Raw genomic sequence first — 18,203 nt, 5'->3', positions numbered from 1 at the left:
GTAGTATAGAGTGGTGTAGATGTCTGTAGTATAGAGTGGCGTAGATGTCTGTAGTATAGAGTGGCGTAGATGTCTGTAGCATAGAGTGGCGTAGATGTCTGTAGTATAGAGTGGTGTAGATGTCTGTAGTATAGAGTGGTGTAGATGTCTGTAGCATAGAGTGGCGTAGATGTCTGTAGTATAGAGTGGCGTAGATGTCTGTAGTATAGAGTGGTGTAGACGTCTGTAGTATAGAGTAGTGTAGACGTCTGTAGTATAGAGTGGTGTAGATGTCTGTAGTATAGAGTGGCGTAGATGTCTGTAGTATAGAGTGGTGTAGATGTCTGTAGTATAGAGTGGTGTAGATGTCTGTAGTATAGAGTGGCGTAGATGTCTGTAGTATAGAGTGGCGTAGATGTCTGTAGCATAGAGTGGCGTAGATGTCTGTAGTATAGAGTGGTGTAGATGTCTGTAGTATAGAGTGGTGTAGATGTCTGTAGCATAGAGTGGCGTAGATGTCTGTAGTATAGAGTGGTGTAGATGTCTGTAGTATAGAGTGGTGTAGATGTCTGTAGTATAGAGTAGTGTAGATGTCTGTAGTATAGAGTAGTGTAGATGTCTGTAGTATAGAGTAGTGTAGATGTCTGTAGTATAGAGTAGTGTAGATGTCTGTAGTATAGAGTGGTGTAGACGTCTGTAGTATAGAGTAGTGTAGACGTCTGTAGTATAGAGTGGTGTAGATGTCTGTAGTATAGAGTGGTGTAGACGTCTGTAGTATAGAGTAGTGTAGATGTCTGTAGTATAGAGTAGTGTAGACGTCTGTAGTATAGAGTAGTGTAGACGTCTGTAGTATAGAGTGGTGTAGATGTCTGTAGTATAGAGTGGTGTAGATGTCTGTAGCATAGAGTGGCGTAGATGTCTGTAGTATAGAGTGGTGTAGATGTCTGTAGTATAGAGTGGTGTAGATGTCTGTAGTAAAGAGTGGCGTAGATGTCTGTAGTATAGAGTGGTGTAGATGTCTGTAGTATAGAGTGGCGTACATGTCTGTAGTATAGAGTGGTGTAGATGTCTGTAGCATAGAGTGTCGTAGATATCTGTAGTATAGAGTGGTGTAGATGTCTGTAGTATAGAGTGGTGTAGATGTCTGTAGTATAGAGTGGTGTAGATGTCTGTAGCATAGAGTGGTGTATATGTCTGTATCATAGAGTATTGTAGATGTCTGTATCTTAGAGTGGTGTAGATGTCTGTATCATACAGTGGCGTAGATGTCTGTAGTATAGAGTGGTGTAGACGTCTGTAGTATAGAGTAGTGTAGATGTCTGTAGCATAGAGTGGCGTAGATATCTGTAGTATAGAGTGGTGTAGATGTCTGTAGTATAGAGTGGTGTAGATGTCTGTAGTATAGAGTGGTGTAGATGTCTGTATCATAGAGTGGCGTAGATGTCTGTAGTATAGAGTGGCGTAGATGTCTGTAGTATAGAGTGGTGTAGATGTCTGTATCATAGAGTGGCGTAGATGTCTGTAGTATAGAGTGGTGTAGATGTCTGTAGTATAGAGTGGTGTAGATGTCTGTAGTATAGAGTGGTGTAGATGTCTGTAGTATAGAGTGGTGTAGATGTCTGTAGCATAGAGTGGCGTAGATGTCTGTAGTATAGAGTGGTGTAGATGTCTGTAGTATAGAGTGGTGTAGATGTCTGTAGTATAGAGTAGTGTAGATGTCTGTAGTATAGAGTAGTGTAGATGTCTGTAGTATAGAGTAGTGTAGATGTCTGTAGTATAGAGTAGTGTAGATGTCTGTAGTATAGAGTGGTGTAGACGTCTGTAGTATAGAGTAGTGTAGACGTCTGTAGTATAGAGTGGTGTAGATGTCTGTAGTATAGAGTGGTGTAGACGTCTGTAGTATAGAGTAGTGTAGATGTCTGTAGTATAGAGTAGTGTAGACGTCTGTAGTATAGAGTAGTGTAGACGTCTGTAGTATAGAGTGGTGTAGATGTCTGTAGTATAGAGTGGTGTAGATGTCTGTAGCATAGAGTGGCGTAGATGTCTGTAGTATAGAGTGGTGTAGATGTCTGTAGTATAGAGTGGTGTAGATGTCTGTAGTAAAGAGTGGCGTAGATGTCTGTAGTATAGAGTGGTGTAGATGTCTGTAGTATAGAGTGGCGTACATGTCTGTAGTATAGAGTGGTGTAGATGTCTGTAGCATAGAGTGGCGTAGATATCTGTAGTATAGAGTGGTGTAGATGTCTGTAGTATAGAGTGGTGTAGATGTCTGTAGTATAGAGTGGTGTAGATGTCTGTAGCATAGAGTGGTGTATATGTCTGTATCATAGAGTATTGTAGATGTCTGTATCTTAGAGTGGTGTAGATGTCTGTATCATACAGTGGCGTAGATGTCTGTAGTATAGAGTGGTGTAGACGTCTGTAGTATAGAGTAGTGTAGATGTCTGTAGCATAGAGTGGCGTAGATATCTGTAGTATAGAGTGGTGTAGATGTCTGTAGTATAGAGTGGTGTAGATGTCTGTAGTATAGAGTGGTGTAGATGTCTGTATCATAGAGTGGCGTAGATGTCTGTAGTATAGAGTGGCGTAGATGTCTGTAGTATAGAGTGGTGTAGATGTCTGTATCATAGAGTGGCGTAGATGTCTGTAGTATAGAGTGGTGTAGATGTCTGTAGTATAGAGTGGTGTAGATGTCTGTAGTATAGAGTGGTGTAGATGTCTGTAGCATAGAGTGGTGTAGATGTCTGTAGCATAGAGTGGCGTAGATATCTGTAGTATAGAGTGGTGTAGATGTCTGTAGTATAGAGTGGTGTAGATGTCTGTAGTATAGAGTGGTGTAGATGTCTGTAGCATAGAGTGGTGTATATGTCTGTATCATAGAGTGGCGTAGATATCTGTAGTATAGAGTGGTGTAGACGTCTGTAGTATAGAGTGGTGTAGATGTCTGTAGCATAGAGTGGCGTAGATGTCTGTAGTATAGAGTGGTGTAGATGTCTGTAGTATAGAGTGGTGTAGATGTCTGTAGCATAGAGTGGCGTAGATGTCTGTAGTATAGAGTGGTGTAGATGTCTGTAGTATAGAGTGGTGTAGATGTCTGTAGTATAGAGTAGTGTAGATGTCTGTAGTATAGAGTAGTGTAGACGTCTGTAGTATAGAGTAGTGTAGACGTCTGTAGTATAGAGTGGTGTAGATGTCTGTAGTATAGAGTGGTGTAGATGTCTGTAGCATAGAGTGGCGTAGATGTCTGTAGTATAGAGTGGTGTAGATGTCTGTAGCATAGAGTGGCGTAGACGTCTGTAGTATAGAGTGGTGTAGATGTCTGTAGTATAGAGTGGTGTAGACGTGTGTAGTATAGAGTAGTGTAGATGTCTGTAGTATAGAGTAGTGTAGACGTCTGTAGTATAGAGTAGTGTAGACGTCTGTAGTATAGAGTGGTGTAGATGTCTGTAGTATAGAGTGGTGTAGATGTCTGTAGCATAGAGTGGCGTAGATGTCTGTAGTATAGAGTGGTGTAGATGTCTGTAGTATAGAGTGGTGTAGATGTCTGTAGTAAAGAGTGGTGTAGACGTCTGTGGTATAGAGTGGCGTAGATGTCTGTAGCATAGAGTGGTGTAGATGTCTGTAGTATAGAGTGGCGTAGATGTCTGTAGTATAGAGTGGTGTAGATGTCTGTAGTATAGAGTGGTGTAGATGTCTGTAGTATAGAGTGGCGTAGATGTCTGTAGTATAGAGTGGCGTAGATGTCTGTAGCATAGAGTGGCGTAGATGTCTGTAGTATAGAGTGGTGTAGATGTCTGTAGTATAGAGTGGTGTAGATGTCTGTAGCATAGAGTGGCGTAGATGTCTGTAGTATAGAGTGGTGTAGATGTCTGTAGTATAGAGTGGTGTAGATGTCTGTAGTATAGAGTAGTGTAGACGTCTGTAGTATAGAGTAGTGTAGACGTCTGTAGTATAGAGTGGTGTAGATGTCTGTAGTATAGAGTGGTGTAGACGTCTGTAGTATAGAGTAGTGTAGATGTCTGTAGTATAGAGTAGTGTAGACGTCTGTAGTATAGAGTAGTGTAGACGTCTGTAGTATAGAGTGGTGTAGATGTCTGTAGTATAGAGTGGTGTAGATGTCTGTAGTATAGAGTGGCGTAGATGTCTGTAGTATAGAGTGGTGTAGATGTCTGTAGTATAGAGTGGTGTAGATGTCTGTAGTAAAGAGTGGTGTAGACGTCTGTGGTATAGAGTGGCGTAGATGTCTGTAGCATAGAGTGGTGTAGATGTCTGTAGTATAGAGTGGCGTAGACGTCTGTAGTATAGAGTGGCGTAGACGTCTGTAGTATAGAGTGGCGTAGATGTCTGTAGTATAGAGTGGTGTAGACGTCTGTAGTATAGAGTGGCGTAGATGTCTGTAGTATAGAGTGGTGTAGACGTCTGTAGTATAGAGTGGTGTAGACGTCTGTAGTATAGAGTGGCGTAGATATCTGTAGTATAGAGTGGTGTAGATGTCTGTAGTATAGAGTGGTGTAGACGTCTGTAGTATAGAGTGGCGTAGATGTCTGTAGCATAGAGTGGTGTAGACGTCTGTAGTATAGAGTGGTGTAGATGTCTGTAGTATAGAGTGGCGTAGATGTCTGTAGCATAGAGTGGTGTAGATGTCTGTAGTATAGAGTGGCGTAGATGTCTGTAGTATAGAGTGGTGTAGACGTCTGTAGTATAGAGTGGCGTAGATGTCTGTAGTATAGAGTGGCGTAGATGTCTGTAGTATAGAGTTGCGTAGATGTCTGTAGTATAGAGTGGCGTAGACGTCTGTAGTATAGAGTGGCGTAGACGTCTGTAGTATAGAGTGGCGTAGATGTCTGTAGTATAGAGTGGCGTAGATGTCTGTAGTATAGAGTGGCGTAGACGTCTGTAGTATAGAGTGGCGTAGATGTCTGTAGTATAGAGTGGTGTAGACGTCTGTAGTATAGAGTGGTGTAGACGTCTGTAGTATAGAGTGGTGTAGACGTCTGTAGTATAGAGTGGTGTAGACGTCTGTAGTATAGAGTGGTGTAGACGTCTGTAGTATAGAGTGGTGTAGACGTCTGTAGTATAGAGTGGTGTAGACGTCTGTAGTATAGAGTGGTGTAGACGTCTGTAGTATAGAGTGGTGTAGACGTCTGTAGTATAGAGTGGTGTAGACGTCTGTAGTATAGAGTAGTGTAGACGTCTGTAGTATAGAGTGGCGTAGATGTCTGTAGTATAGAGTGGCGTAGATGTCTGTAGTATAGAGTAGTGTAGATGTCTGTAGTATAGAGTGGTGTAGACGTCTGTAGTATAGAGTGGCGTAGATGTCTGTAGTATAGAGTGGCGTAGACGTCTGTAGTATAGAGTGGCGTAGATGTCTGTAGTATAGAGTAGTGTAGACGTCTGTAGTATAGAGTGGCGTAGATGTCTGTAGTATAGAGTGGCGTAGACGTCTGTAGTATAGAGTGGCGTAGATGTCTGTAGTATAGAGTGGTGTAGACGTCTGTAGTATAGAGTGGCGTAGATGTCTGTAGTATAGAGTAGTGTAGACGTCTGTAGTATAGAGTGGTGTAGACGTCTGTAGTATAGAGTGGCGTAGATGTCTGTAGTATAGAGTGGTGTAGACGTCTGTAGTATAGAGTGGTGTAGACGTCTGTAGTATAGAGTGGCGTAGATGTCTGTAGTATAGAGTGGTGTAGACGTCTGTAGTATAGAGTGGCGTAGATGTCTGTAGTATAGAGTGGTGTAGACGTCTGTAGTATAGAGTGGCGTAGATGTCTGTAGTATAGAGTAGTGTAGACGTCTGTAGTATAGAGTGGCGTAGACGTCTGTAGTATAGAGTGGCGTAGATGTCTGTAGTATAGAGTAGTGTAGACGTCTGTAGTATAGAGTGGTGTAGACGTCTGTAGTATAGAGTGGCGTAGATGTCTGTAGTATAGAGTGGTGTAGACGTCTGTAGTATAGAGTGGTGTAGACGTCTGTAGTATAGAGTGGCGTAGATGTCTGTAGTATAGAGTGGTGTAGACGTCTGTAGTATAGATTGGCGTAGATGTCTGTAGTATAGAGTGGTGTAGACGTCTGTAGTATAGAGTGGCGTAGATGTCTGTAGTATAGAGTAGTGTAGACGTCTGTAGTATAGAGTGGTGTAGACGTCTGTAGTATAGAGTGGCGTAGATGTCTGTAGTATAGAGTAGTGTAGACGTCTGTAGTATAGAGTGGTGTAGATGTCTGTAGTATAGAGTAGTGTAGATGTCTGTAGTATAGAGTGGCGTAGATGTCTGTAGTATAGAGTAGTGTAGACGTCTGTAGTATAGAGTGGTGTAGACGTCTGTAGTATAGAGTGGTGTAGATGTCTGTAGTATAGAGTGGTGTAGATGTCTTTAGCATAGAGTGGCGTAGATGTCTGTAGTATAGAGTGGCGTAGATGTCTGTAGTATAGAGTAGTGTAGACGTCTGTAGTATAGAGTGGTGTAGATGTCTGTAGTATAGAGTGGTGTAGACGTCTGTAGTATAGAGTGGCGTAGATGTCTGTAGTATAGAGTGGCGTAGATGTCTGTAGTATAGAGTAGTGTAGATGTCTGTAGTATAGAGTGGTGTAGACGTCTGTAGTATAGAGTGGCGTAGATGTCTGTAGTATAGAGTGGTGTAGACGTCTGTAGTATAGAGTGGCGTAGATGTCTGTAGTATAGAGTAGTGTAGACGTCTGTAGTATAGAGTGGTGTAGATGTCTGTAGTATAGAGTGGTGTAGATGTCTTTAGCATAGAGTGGTGTAGATGTCTGTAGTATAGAGTAGTGTAGACGTCTGTAGTATAGAGTGGTGTAGATGTCTGTAGTATAGAGTGGTGTAGATGTCTGTAGTATAGAGTAGTGTAGACGTCTGTAGTATAGAGTAGTGTAGATGTCTGTAGTATAGAGTGGTGTAGATGTCTTTAGCATAGAGTGGTGTAGACGTCTGTAGTATAGAGTAGTGTAGACGTCTGTAGTATAGAGTGGTGTAGATGTCTGTAGTATAGAGTGGTGTAGATGTCTGTAGTATAGAGTGGCGTAGATGTCTGTAGTATAGAGTAGTGTAGACGTCTGTAGTATAGAGTGGTGTAGACGTCTGTAGTATAGAGTAGTGTAGACGTCTGTAGTATAGAGTGGTGTAGATGTCTTTAGCATAGAGTGGTGTAGATGTCTGTAGTATAGAGTGGTGTAGATGTCTGTAGTATAGAGTGGCGTAGATGTCTGTAGTATAGAGTAGGGTAGACGTCTGTAGTATAGAGTGGTGTAGATGTCTGTAGTATAGAGTGGTGTAGATGTCTTTAGCATAGAGTGGTGTAGACGTCTGTAGTATAGAGTGGTGTAGATGTCTGTAGTATAGAGTGGTGTAGATGTCTGTAGTATAGAGTGGCGTAGACGTCTGTAGTATAGAGTAGTGTAGACGTCTGTAGCATAGAGTGGCGTAGATGTCTGTAGCATAGAGTGGCGTAGATGTCTGTAGTATAGAGTGGTGTAGATGTCTGTAGCATAGAGTGGCGTAGATGTCTGTAGCGGTGAGGATGAGGGGCTGGTGGTCTGCCAGCAGTCCGGTGGTGTTGGCTGCTTCGTCCATATCAAAACGAGTGTAGAATTCGTTTAGCTCATGTAGAAACGTCGTGTCCGTGGTGATCATGGAGGAGTGACCTGGTTTGCAGTCACTGACGACCTGGACGCCCTGCCACATGCGTCTGGAGTCGGAGTTGGAGAGGAGCTCCTCTACCTTCAGCTTGCAGCAGTGCTCGGCCCTCCTCAGGCTAGCCCTGGATGTGCTGTAGGCGTGAGCATCACCTGATCTGATGGCGGTGTTTTGGGCCTTAAGTAGGAGCCGTACCTCCTTGCTCATCCATGCTCTCTGATTTGGGTACGTGGTGATCTGTTTCTCCACTGCTGGATGTAGATCTGGTGACAGTGGAGGCTGGTGGAGGACAGTGAGCTTTGGGACATGGTGCATCGTCCTGCTGGAAGGTTCCGTCAGAAGATGCTACACTGTGCTCAGAAAGGGACCAAAGCTGGACAGGAACATTTCCCCACACATCCATTTTACCCGGATGCAGAAGATGGACAGTTTAATCTATCCCCTCGTGTGATTGGCTGCTTGGTTGTTATGATTAACTGGCAGTTGAATAAATGGAGCTGACAAAGCGACTGTTGCTCCTTAAACCTCAACCTAACCCTTACAGAACCGTTTGTCACTTCCAACAAAGGGTTAAGAACACACCATTGTACCAAGGCATTTATAATACCTAAACCTTTACCAAAATCCTACAGTGTTATTTCCTGGACCCCCCAGTCCCCGTGCCCTGCCGTCCAGACTTCTCTCATTCTTGTAAAGTGGGAGAACTTGCACAGTTGGTGGCCGACTGGATCCTTTTTACCCGCTGTACACAACCACTCGTGGATTAACAGGCTAACACTTAACTCTGACTGCATGCTGATGTCATGTTGCTGTTTCCATCTTGGTCCACGGCTTCTGTTGGGCGAATCAGGAGATCGTAGAACATTACAGAGCTGCACATGGAGAAGTGTATGGTGATAAGTTAAGTTATGTTAAGGACTATAAAGATTAGAGAGCAGATCTAAAACCCAACATGGCTGAGAATCTGAGAGCAGATAGTAGTCTAGCAGCACTTTAATATTTCCTCTATTAGTTGGAAGCTCTGCTGGGAATCTTAATGATGGCAAAGCAGACCTCCTTCAGTGCCAGTCGTCTGCGGATATGAAATGGCTTTGACAGACATTAAGATGAACTAACAGCTAGTAAAACCTGCAGAATTGGGTTTCCTTGTATGCAGCATGGATGGGAGCTGTGTGTTATTATTGTCTCATAAGAAAAGGGGGACATGCTGGTCACATGCATATTCAAACATTTGCACCTGTAACATTAAATGAAGATGTTATAACACTGCAAAAATAGATCATTTTTGCATTTATTTAATGGTAGTTTTGGCCCATATGTAGTCTGCACTGATGCTGCATATTCTTTTCTACATTAAACTGGAAATGAAAACACGAGCATATTTTAAATAAACCCAACAGAAACATTGACATATCATGTCTCCGGAGCCAAAGGAAGCGCATCACGTTAACTGCTGTTAACTGCAGATGTTAACTACATGAACATGTTTATGCTAACGGAGGCATGTTGATACTAACGGAAACATGTTGATGATAACGGAAACATGTTGATGTTAACGGATGAATGTTGATGCTAACGGAGGCATGTTGATGCTTATGGAGGCATGTTGATGCTAATGGAAACATGTTGATGCTAACGGAGGCATGTTGATGCTAACAGAAACATGTTGATGCTAACGGAAACACGTTGATGCTAACGGAAACATGTTGATGCTAACGGAGGCATGTTGATACTAACGGAAACATGTTGATGATAACGGAAACATGTTGATGCTAACGGAAACATGTTGATGCTAACGGAGGTATGTTCATCCTAACGGAAACATGTTGATGATAACGGAAACATGTTGATGCTAACGGAGGCATGTTGATGCTCGCGGAGGCATGTTGATGCTAATGGAAACATGTTGATGCTAACGGAACCATGTTGATGCTAACGGAGGCATGTTGATGCTAACGGAAACACGTTGATGCTAACAAAAACATGTTGATGCTAACGGAGGCATGTTGATGCTAACGGAGGTATGTTCATCCTAACGGAAACATGTTGATGCTAACGGAAACATGTTGATGCTAAAGGAAACATGTTGATGCTAACGGAGGTATGTTCATCCTAACGGAAACATGTTGATGATAACGGAAACATGTTGATGCTAACGGAGGCATGTTGATGCTAACGGAAACATGTTGATGCTAATGGAAACATGTTGATGCTAACGGAACCATGTTGATGCTAACGGAGGCATGTTGATGCTAACGGAAACACGTTGATGCTAACAGAAACATGTTGATGCTAACGGAGGCATGTTGATGCTAACGGAGGTATGTTCATCCTAACGGAAACATGTTGATGCTAACGGAAACATGTTGATGCTAAAGGAAACGTGTTGATGCTAACGGAGGCATGTTGATGCTAATGGAAACATGTTGATGCTAACGGAAACATGTTGATGCTAACGGAGGCATGTTGATGCTAACGGAAACATGTTGATGCTAACGGAAACATGTTGATGCTAACCGAGGCATGTTGATACTAACGGAAACATGTTGATGATAACGGAAACATGTTGATGCTAACGGAGGCACGTTGATGCTAACAGAAACATGTTGATGCTAATGGAAACATGTTGATGCAAACAGAGGCATGTTCATCCTAACGGAAACATGTTGATGATAACGGAAACATATTGATGCTAACGGAGGCATGTTGATGCTAACGGAGGCATGTTGATGCTAACGGAAACATGTTGATGCTAACGTAAACATGTTGATGCTAACGGAGGCATGTTGATGCTAACGGAAACATGTTGATGCTAACGGAAACATGTTGATGCTAACGGAGGCATGTTGATGCTAACGGAAACATGTTGATGCTAACGGAAACATGTTGATGCTAACGGAGGCACGTTGATGCTAACAGAAACATGTTGATGATAACGGAAACATGTTGATGCTAACGGAGGCATGTTGATGCTAACGGAGGCATGTTGATGCTAACGGAAACATGTTGATACTAACGGAGGCATGTTGATGCTAACGGAAACATGTTGATGCTAACGGAAACATGTTGATGCTAACGGAGGCATGTGTCAGTCAGGGCCAGCTCATTATTCCACACGCAGCCGGGTGGAGCTGAACGAACTGGTAACAAGTCCAGAGGAAGAAGAAAAACACACTTCAAGACTTTATTCATCAACAGGATGCGTCCCTGACAACTCTCTCTCTACTCGTTAGCAGAGAACATCCATGTAGCGTGGCAGTGATGCAACCATACACGCCGGTTGGCCTTTCCTGCTGCTGATCAGCTCTGTCTGACAATTCCATCAAATACTGTTCTGTCCCACACATTTTTATATAAAGTTGATTGCATAAACAGCTACAGGATAACAAACATATTCTTCCTTTGTCTCATATTTTCAGTCAGCTTCTGCTGTAGGCATTTGGTCCGATCGTTGCCAGACATGGAAAACTACCGAAAAGTCACATTTTGCTTCTTTTTGCAGGGCGAGACCCGAGTTAAGAGGGTCGGTGAGTGCTGTGAGGAATGTGTTCCGGCCAGAGGAAGCTGCTTGTTCCAGGATGTAGTTCGCTACCATGGCGACATGTGGAACAACACGGGCTGCGAGTTCTGTACATGTGACCGGGGTCAGGTCCTCTGTCAGACGACTGAGTGTGGACGCGTTGAATGTCCGCAGGTAAGCCTGAACAAATGAAACCTGATGTTTCTGATTTTCTTTCAGTATTTTAGTGAATGTATTTACTGAACAGACACACACACACACACACATATAAATATATAAATATAAATATATATTATTCCGACATGGCATGAATATCGTGTTGCCAAATTGCCAGAGGGTCGAAATTCTACATTTCAGAGCTTATACCAGGGGAAGGCAGGCTTGGGCCTGCAGCTTTTAGATGTCTTCCTGCTCCAGCACACCTAAATCATGTGATTGAGACCAGTTCCATAAAATGTTGGGACTGATCTAGATCAGCATCTGGATGCAGGAAAGTTGAGAACGATTCTTCCTCATTGTGCGATAGAACCATTTTCAGTAGATCTGCACAAAACTCCAAAATAAATGGTGAGAAAATCCAGAAGAAATTCCAAAAGGTTTTTCAAAAAGTTCTATGTGAATCCTAATGCAACGTTCTGGATACTACCATCCAGAACAGGAACGTTGTCTGGTTAAGGCGAGGTTACAGATTTAACGACTAGCGTGGGTCGGTGTTTACTGTGGTTAAGGCGAGGTTACAGATTTAACGACTAGTGTGGGTCGGTGTTTACTGTGGTTAAGGCGAGGTTATGGATTTAACGACTAGCGTGGGTCGGTGTTTACTATGGTTAAGGCGAGGTTACAGATTAAACGACTAGCGTGGGTCGGTGTTTACTATGGTTAAGGCGAGGTTATGGATTTAACGACTAGCGTGGGTCGGTGTTTACTATGGTTAAGGCGAGGTTACAGATTAAACGACTAGCGTGGGTCGGTGTTTACTGTGGTTAAGGCGAGGTTACAGATTAAACGACTAGTGTGGGTCGGTGTTTACTGTGGTTAAGGCGAGGTTACAGATTTAACGACTAGCGTGGGTCGGTGTTTACTATGGTTAAGGCGAGGTTACAGATTAAACGACTAGCGTGGGTCGGTGTTTACTGTGGTTAAGGTGAGGTTACAGATTTAACGACTAGCGTGGGTCGGTGTTTACTATGGTTAAGGCGAGGTTACAGATTAAACGACTAGCGTGGGTCGGTGTTTACTGTGGTTAAGGCGAGGTTACAGATTAAACGACTAGTGTGGGTCGGTGTTTACTGTGGTTAAGGCGAGGTTATGGATTTAACGACTAGTGTGGGTCGGTGTTTACTGTGGTTAAGGCGAGGTTATGGATTTAACGACTAGTGTGGGTCGGTGTTTACTGTGGTTAAGGTGAGGTTACAGATTAAACGACTAGCGTGGGTCGGTGTTTACTATGGTTAAGGTGAGGTTACAGATTAAACGACTAGTGTGGGTCGGTGTTTACTATGGTTAAGGTGAGGTTACAGATTAAACGACTAGTGTGGGTCGGTGTTTACTATGGTTAAGGTGAGGTTACAGATTAAACGACTAGCGTGGGTCGGTGTTTACCGTGGTTAAGGCGAGGTTATGGATTTAACGACTAGTGTGGGTCGGTGTTTACTGTGGTTAAGGCGAGGTTATGGATTTAACGACTAGTGTGGGTCGGTGTTTACTGTGGTTAAGGTGAGGTTACAGATTAAACGACTAGCGTGGGTCGGTGTTTACTATGGTTAAGGTGAGGTTACAGATTAAACGACTAGTGTGGGTCGGTGTTTACTATGGTTAAGGTGAGGTTACAGATTAAACGACTAGTGTGGGTCGGTGTTTACTATGGTTAAGGTGAGGTTACAGATTAAACGACTAGTGTGGGTCGGTGTTTACTATGGTTAAGGCGAGGTTACAGATTAAACGACTAGCGTGGGTCGGTGTTTACCGTGGTTAAGGCGAGGTTATGGATTTAACGACTAGTGTGGGTCGGTGTTTACCGTGGTTAAGGCGAGGTTATGGATTTAACGACTAGTGTGGGTCGGTGTTTACTGTGGTTAAGGCGAGGTTACAGATTAAATGACTAGTGTGGGTCGGTGTTTACTGTGGTTAAGGTGAGGTTACAGATTAAATGACTAGTGTGGGTCGGTGTTTACTGTGGTTAAGGTGAGGTTACAGATTAAATGACTAGTGTGGGTCGGTGTTTACTGTGGTTAAGGCGAGGTTACAGATTTAACGACTAGCGTGGGTCGGTGTTTACTGTGGTTAAGGCGAGGTTATGGATTTAACGACTAGCGTGGGTCGGTGTTTACTATGGTTAAGGTGAGGTTACAGATTAAACGACTAGCGTGGGTCGGTGTTTACTATGGTTAAGGTGAGGTTACAGATTAAACGACTAGCGTGGGTCGGTGTTTACTATGGTTAAGGCGAGGTTTAACTTTTAACGACTAGTGTGGATCAGTGTTTACCGTTGTTAAGGCGAAGTTACAGTTTTAACAACGAGCGTGGGTCGGTGTTTACTATGGTTAAGGTGAGGTTACAGATTAAACGACTAGCGTGGGTCGGTGTTTACCGTGGTTAAGGCGAGGTTATGGATTTAACGACTAGTGTGGGTCGGTGTTTACTGTGGTTAAGGTGAGGTTACAGATTAAACGACTAGCGTGGGTCGGTGTTTACCGTGGTTAAGGCGAGGTTACAGATTAAATGACTAGTGTGGGTCGGTGTTTACTGTGGTTAAGGCGAGGTTTAACTTTTAACGACTAGTGTGGATCAGTGTTTACCGTTGTTAAGGCGAAGTTACAGTTTTAACAACGAGCGTGGGTCGGTGTTTACTGTGGTTAAGGTGAGGTTACAGATTAAACGACTAGCGTGGGTCGGTGTTTACCGTGGTTAAGGCGAGGTTACAGATTAAATGACTAGTGTGGGTCGGTGTTTACTATGGTTAAGGCGAGGTTTAACTTTTAACGACTAGTGTGGATCAGTGTTTACCGTTGTTAAGGCGAAGTTACAGTTTTAACAACGAGCGTGGGTCGGTGTTTACTATGGTTAAGGTGAGGTTACAGATTAAACGACTAGCGTGGGTCGGTGTTTACCGTGGTTAAGGTGAGGTTACAGATTAAATGACTAGTGTGGGTCGGTGTTCACCGTGGTTAAGGCGAGGTTTAACTTTTAACGACTAGTGTGGATCAGTGTTTACCGTTGTTAAGGCGAGGTTACAGATTAAATTACTAGTGTGGGTCGGTGTTTACTGTGGTTAAGACAAGGTTAAAAATTTAACGACGAGTGCGCATCGGTGTTTACTGTGGTTAAGTTGAGGTCACAGTTTTAACGACTAGTGTGGGTCAGTGTTTACCGTGGTTAAGGCGAGGTTACAGATTAAATGACTAGTGTGGGTCGGTGTTTACCGTGGTTAAGGCGAGGTTTAACTTTTAACGACTAGTGTGGATCAGTGTTTACCGTTGTTAAGGCGAGGTTACAGATTAAATGACTAGTGTGGGTCGGTGTTTACCGTGGTTAAGGCGAGGTTTAACTTTTAACGACTAGTGTGGGTCGGTGTTTACCGTGGTTAAGGCGAGGTTTAACTTTTAACGACTAGTGTGGATCAGTGTTTACCGTGGTTAAGGCGAGGTTACAGATTAAATGACTAGTGTGGGTCGGTGTTTACTATGGTTAAGGCGAGGTTACAGATTAAATGACTAGTGTGGGTCGGTGTTTACCGTGGTTAAGGCGAGGTTACAGATTAAATGACTAGTGTGGGTCGGTGTTTACTATGGTTAAGGCGAGGTTACAGATTAAATGACTAGTGTGGGTCGGTGTTTACCGTGGTTGAGACAAGGTTAAAGATTTAACTTTTAACGACTAGTGTGGATCAGTGTTTACCGTTGTTAAGGCGAGGTTACAGATTAAATGACTAGTGTGGGTCGGTGTTTACCGTGGTTAAGGCGAGGTTTAACTTTTAATGACTAGTGTGGGTCGGTGTTTACCGTGGTTAAGGCGAGGTTAGACTTTTAACGACTAGTGTGGGTCGGTGTTTACTATGGTTAAGGCGAGGTTAGACTTTTAACGACTAGTGTGGGTCGGTGTTTACCATGGTTAAGGCGAGGTTAGACTTTTAACGACTAGTGTGGGTCGGTGTTTACCATGGTTAAGGCGAGGTTAGACTTTTAACGACTAGTGTGGATCAGTGTTTACCGTTGTTAAGGCGAAGTTACAGTTTTAACGACGAGCGTGGGTTGGTGTTTACTGTGGTTAAGACGAAGTTACGAATTTAATGACTAGCGTGGGTTGGTGTTTACTGTGGTTAAGGCGAGGTTATGGATTTAACGACTAGTGTGGGTCGGTGTTTACTATGGTTAAGGCGAGGTTTAACTTTTAACGACTAGTGTGGATCAGTGTTTACCGTTGTTAAGGCGAAGTTACAGTTTTAACAACGAGCGTGGGTTGGTGTTTACTATGGTTAAGACGAAGTTACGAATTTAATGACTAGCGTGGGTCGGTGTTTACCGTGGTTAAGACAAGGTTAAAAATTTAACGACGAGTGCGCATCGGTGTTTACCGTGGTTAAGGCGAGGTTATGGATTTAACGACTAGTGTGGGTTGGTGTTTACCGTTGTTAAGGCGAAGTTACAGTTTTAACAACGAGCGTGGGTCGGTGTTTACTATGGTTAAGGTGAGGTTACAGATTAAACGACTAGCGTGGGTCGGTGTTTACCGTGGTTAAGGCGAGGTTACAGATTAAATGACTAGTGTGGGTCGGTGTTTACCGTGGTTAAGGCGAGGTTTAACTTTTAACGACTAGTGTGGATCAGTGTTTACCGTTGTTAAGGCGAAGTTACACTTTTAACGACTAGTGTGGGTCGGTGTTTACTGTGGTTAAGGCGAGGTTATGGATTTAACGACTAGTGTGGGTTGGTGTTTACCGTGGTTAAGGCGAGGTTATGGATTTAACGACTAGTGTGGATCAGTGTTTACCGTTGTTAAGGCGAAGTTACAGTTTTAACGACGAGCGTGGGTTGGTGTTTACTGTGGTTAAGACGAAGTTACGAATTTAATGACTAGCGTGTGTTGGTGTTTACTGTGGTTAAGGCGAGGTTATGGATTTAACGACTAGTGTGGGTCGGTGTTTACTATGGTTAAGGCGAGGTTTAACTTTTAACGACTAGTGTGGATCAGTGTTTACCGTTGTTAAGGCGAAGTTACAGTTTTAACAACGAGCGTGGGTTGGTGTTTACTATGGTTAAGACGAAGTTACGAATTTAATGACTAGTGTGGGTCGGTGTTTACCGTGGTTAAGACAAGGTTAAAAATTTAACGACGAGTGCGCATCGGTGTTTACCGTGGTTAAGGCGAGGTTATGGATTTAACGACTAGTGTGGGTTGGTGTTTACCGTTGTTAAGGCGAAGTTACAGTTTTAACAACGAGCGTGGGTCGGTGTTTACCGTGGTTAAGGCGAGGTTATGGATTTAACGACTAGTGTGGGTCGGTGTTTACTATGGTTAAGGTGAGGTTACAGATTAAACGACTAGCGTGGGTCGGTGTTTACCGTGGTTAAGGCGAGGTTACAGATTAAATGACTAGCGTGGGTCGGTGTTTACCGTTGTTAAGGCGAAGTTACACTTTTAACGACTAGTGTGGATCAGTGTTTACCGTTGTTAAGGCGAGGTTACAGATTAAATTACTAGTGTGGGTCGGTGTTTACTGTGGTTAAGACAAGGTTAAAAATTTAACGACGAGTGCGCATCGGTGTTTACCGTGGTTAAGGCGAGGTTATGGATTTAACGACTAGTGTGGGTTGGTGTTTACCGTGGTTAAGGCGAGGTTATGGATTTAACGACTAGTGTGGGTTGGTGTTTACCGTGGTTAAGGCGAGGTTATGGATTTAACGACTAGTGTGGATCAGTGTTTACCGTTGTTAAGGCGAAGTTACAGTTTTAACAACGAGCGTGGGTTGGTGTTTACTATGGTTAAGGCGAGGTTATGGATTTAATGACTAGTGTGGGTCGGTGTTTACTATGGTTAAGGCGAGGTTTAACTTTTAACGACTAGTGTGGGTCGGTGTTTACCATGGTTAAGGCGAGGTTTAACTTTTAACGACTAGTGTGGGTCGGTGTTTACCATGGTTAAGGCGAGGTTTAACTTTTAACGACTAGTGTGGATCAGTGTTTACCGTTGTTAAGGCGAAGTTACAGTTTTAACAACGAGCGTGGGTTGGTGTTTACTATGGTTAAGACAAGGTTAAAAATTTAACGACGAGTGCGCATCGGTGTTTACCGTGGTTAAGGCGAGGTCACAGTTTTAACGACTAGTGTGGGTTGGTGTTTACCGTGGTTAAGGCGAGGTTATGGATTTAACGACTGGTGCGGGTCAGTGCAGTGTTAATTTCTGAAAGAGCTTTTGACCAGTTAGTACTGGTAAGCTGGGTAGGTTCAGACTGGATGGTTTAACTGATATTTGTACAAACTGCTTTTATACCGTCTGAGGAATGTTCTGTTTTTATAGATGATGGAGTCTTACCTAACTCTACCAATAAATTTGTGCCAAATGTTTAGAAAGTTATTTTCTAAAGGTATTTGCTTTTACTTGTTTCAAAAAATGAATAATTTTTACTTCCATGTTACTGCAGATTTTTTATTTGTCTGTAGTTTTTTGCTCTTACACTATATTTTACCTCTTTGTGGTGTTTTTATGGTTTCAGGAGTCGGAGCTCGTTCACCTGCCAGGGAAGTGCTGCCCTGAGTGTTCGTCTCTGAAGCCCACCTGTGTGTACGAAGGCAAATCCTACAAGGTACTTTCAAGTCAGAACCCAGGATGCTACTTTGTGTTTATACATAAAGTTGAGAAAAGATTTGGAGAAATAATCATGAAATCCCAACTGTGGGTGAGGAAAAAAACCCTACAGGGCTTCTGTAAACTCTGTTTTCGGAAGCAGAAAGTGAAATAAGAGGCATTAATTCTCAGAGCAGAGGAGGAAAAGGCATTCATGATACTATGAATATAATAACAGCAACCCTTAACACTGAGAATAAGATTAAGTCAG

The 18,203-nt window shown here is 43.1% G+C and overlaps 1 protein-coding gene across 6 annotated transcripts in view; it reads left to right on the top strand.

The window, feature by feature from the left end:
* The window catches only part of LOC306764394 (extracellular matrix organizing protein FRAS1-like), a 623,368-nt gene that overhangs the window by 123,021 nt on the left and 482,144 nt on the right, over positions 1–18,203 (top strand). For all 6 annotated transcript variants that reach the window (XR_013771547.1, XR_013771548.1, XM_079251555.1 and 3 more), the window contains exons 9-10: positions 11,131–11,322; positions 17,862–17,951. Coding sequence is in view for 4 of the 6 variants with exons in the window: in XM_079251555.1 (XP_079107681.1) it covers positions 11,131–11,322; positions 17,862–17,951 (282 nt within the window). In the remaining 2 variants the exon portion in view is untranslated. The remainder of the gene's footprint in view (positions 1–11,130; positions 11,323–17,861; positions 17,952–18,203) is intronic.

This window comes from Telmatherina bonti (genome assembly GCF_933228915.1).
Source record: "Telmatherina bonti genome assembly, chromosome: 13".
Taxonomy (NCBI): domain Eukaryota; kingdom Metazoa; phylum Chordata; class Actinopteri; order Atheriniformes; family Telmatherinidae; genus Telmatherina; species Telmatherina bonti.
Note: the sequence above shows the minus strand (reverse complement) of the source record. Positions and strands in the feature narration are given on the sequence as shown.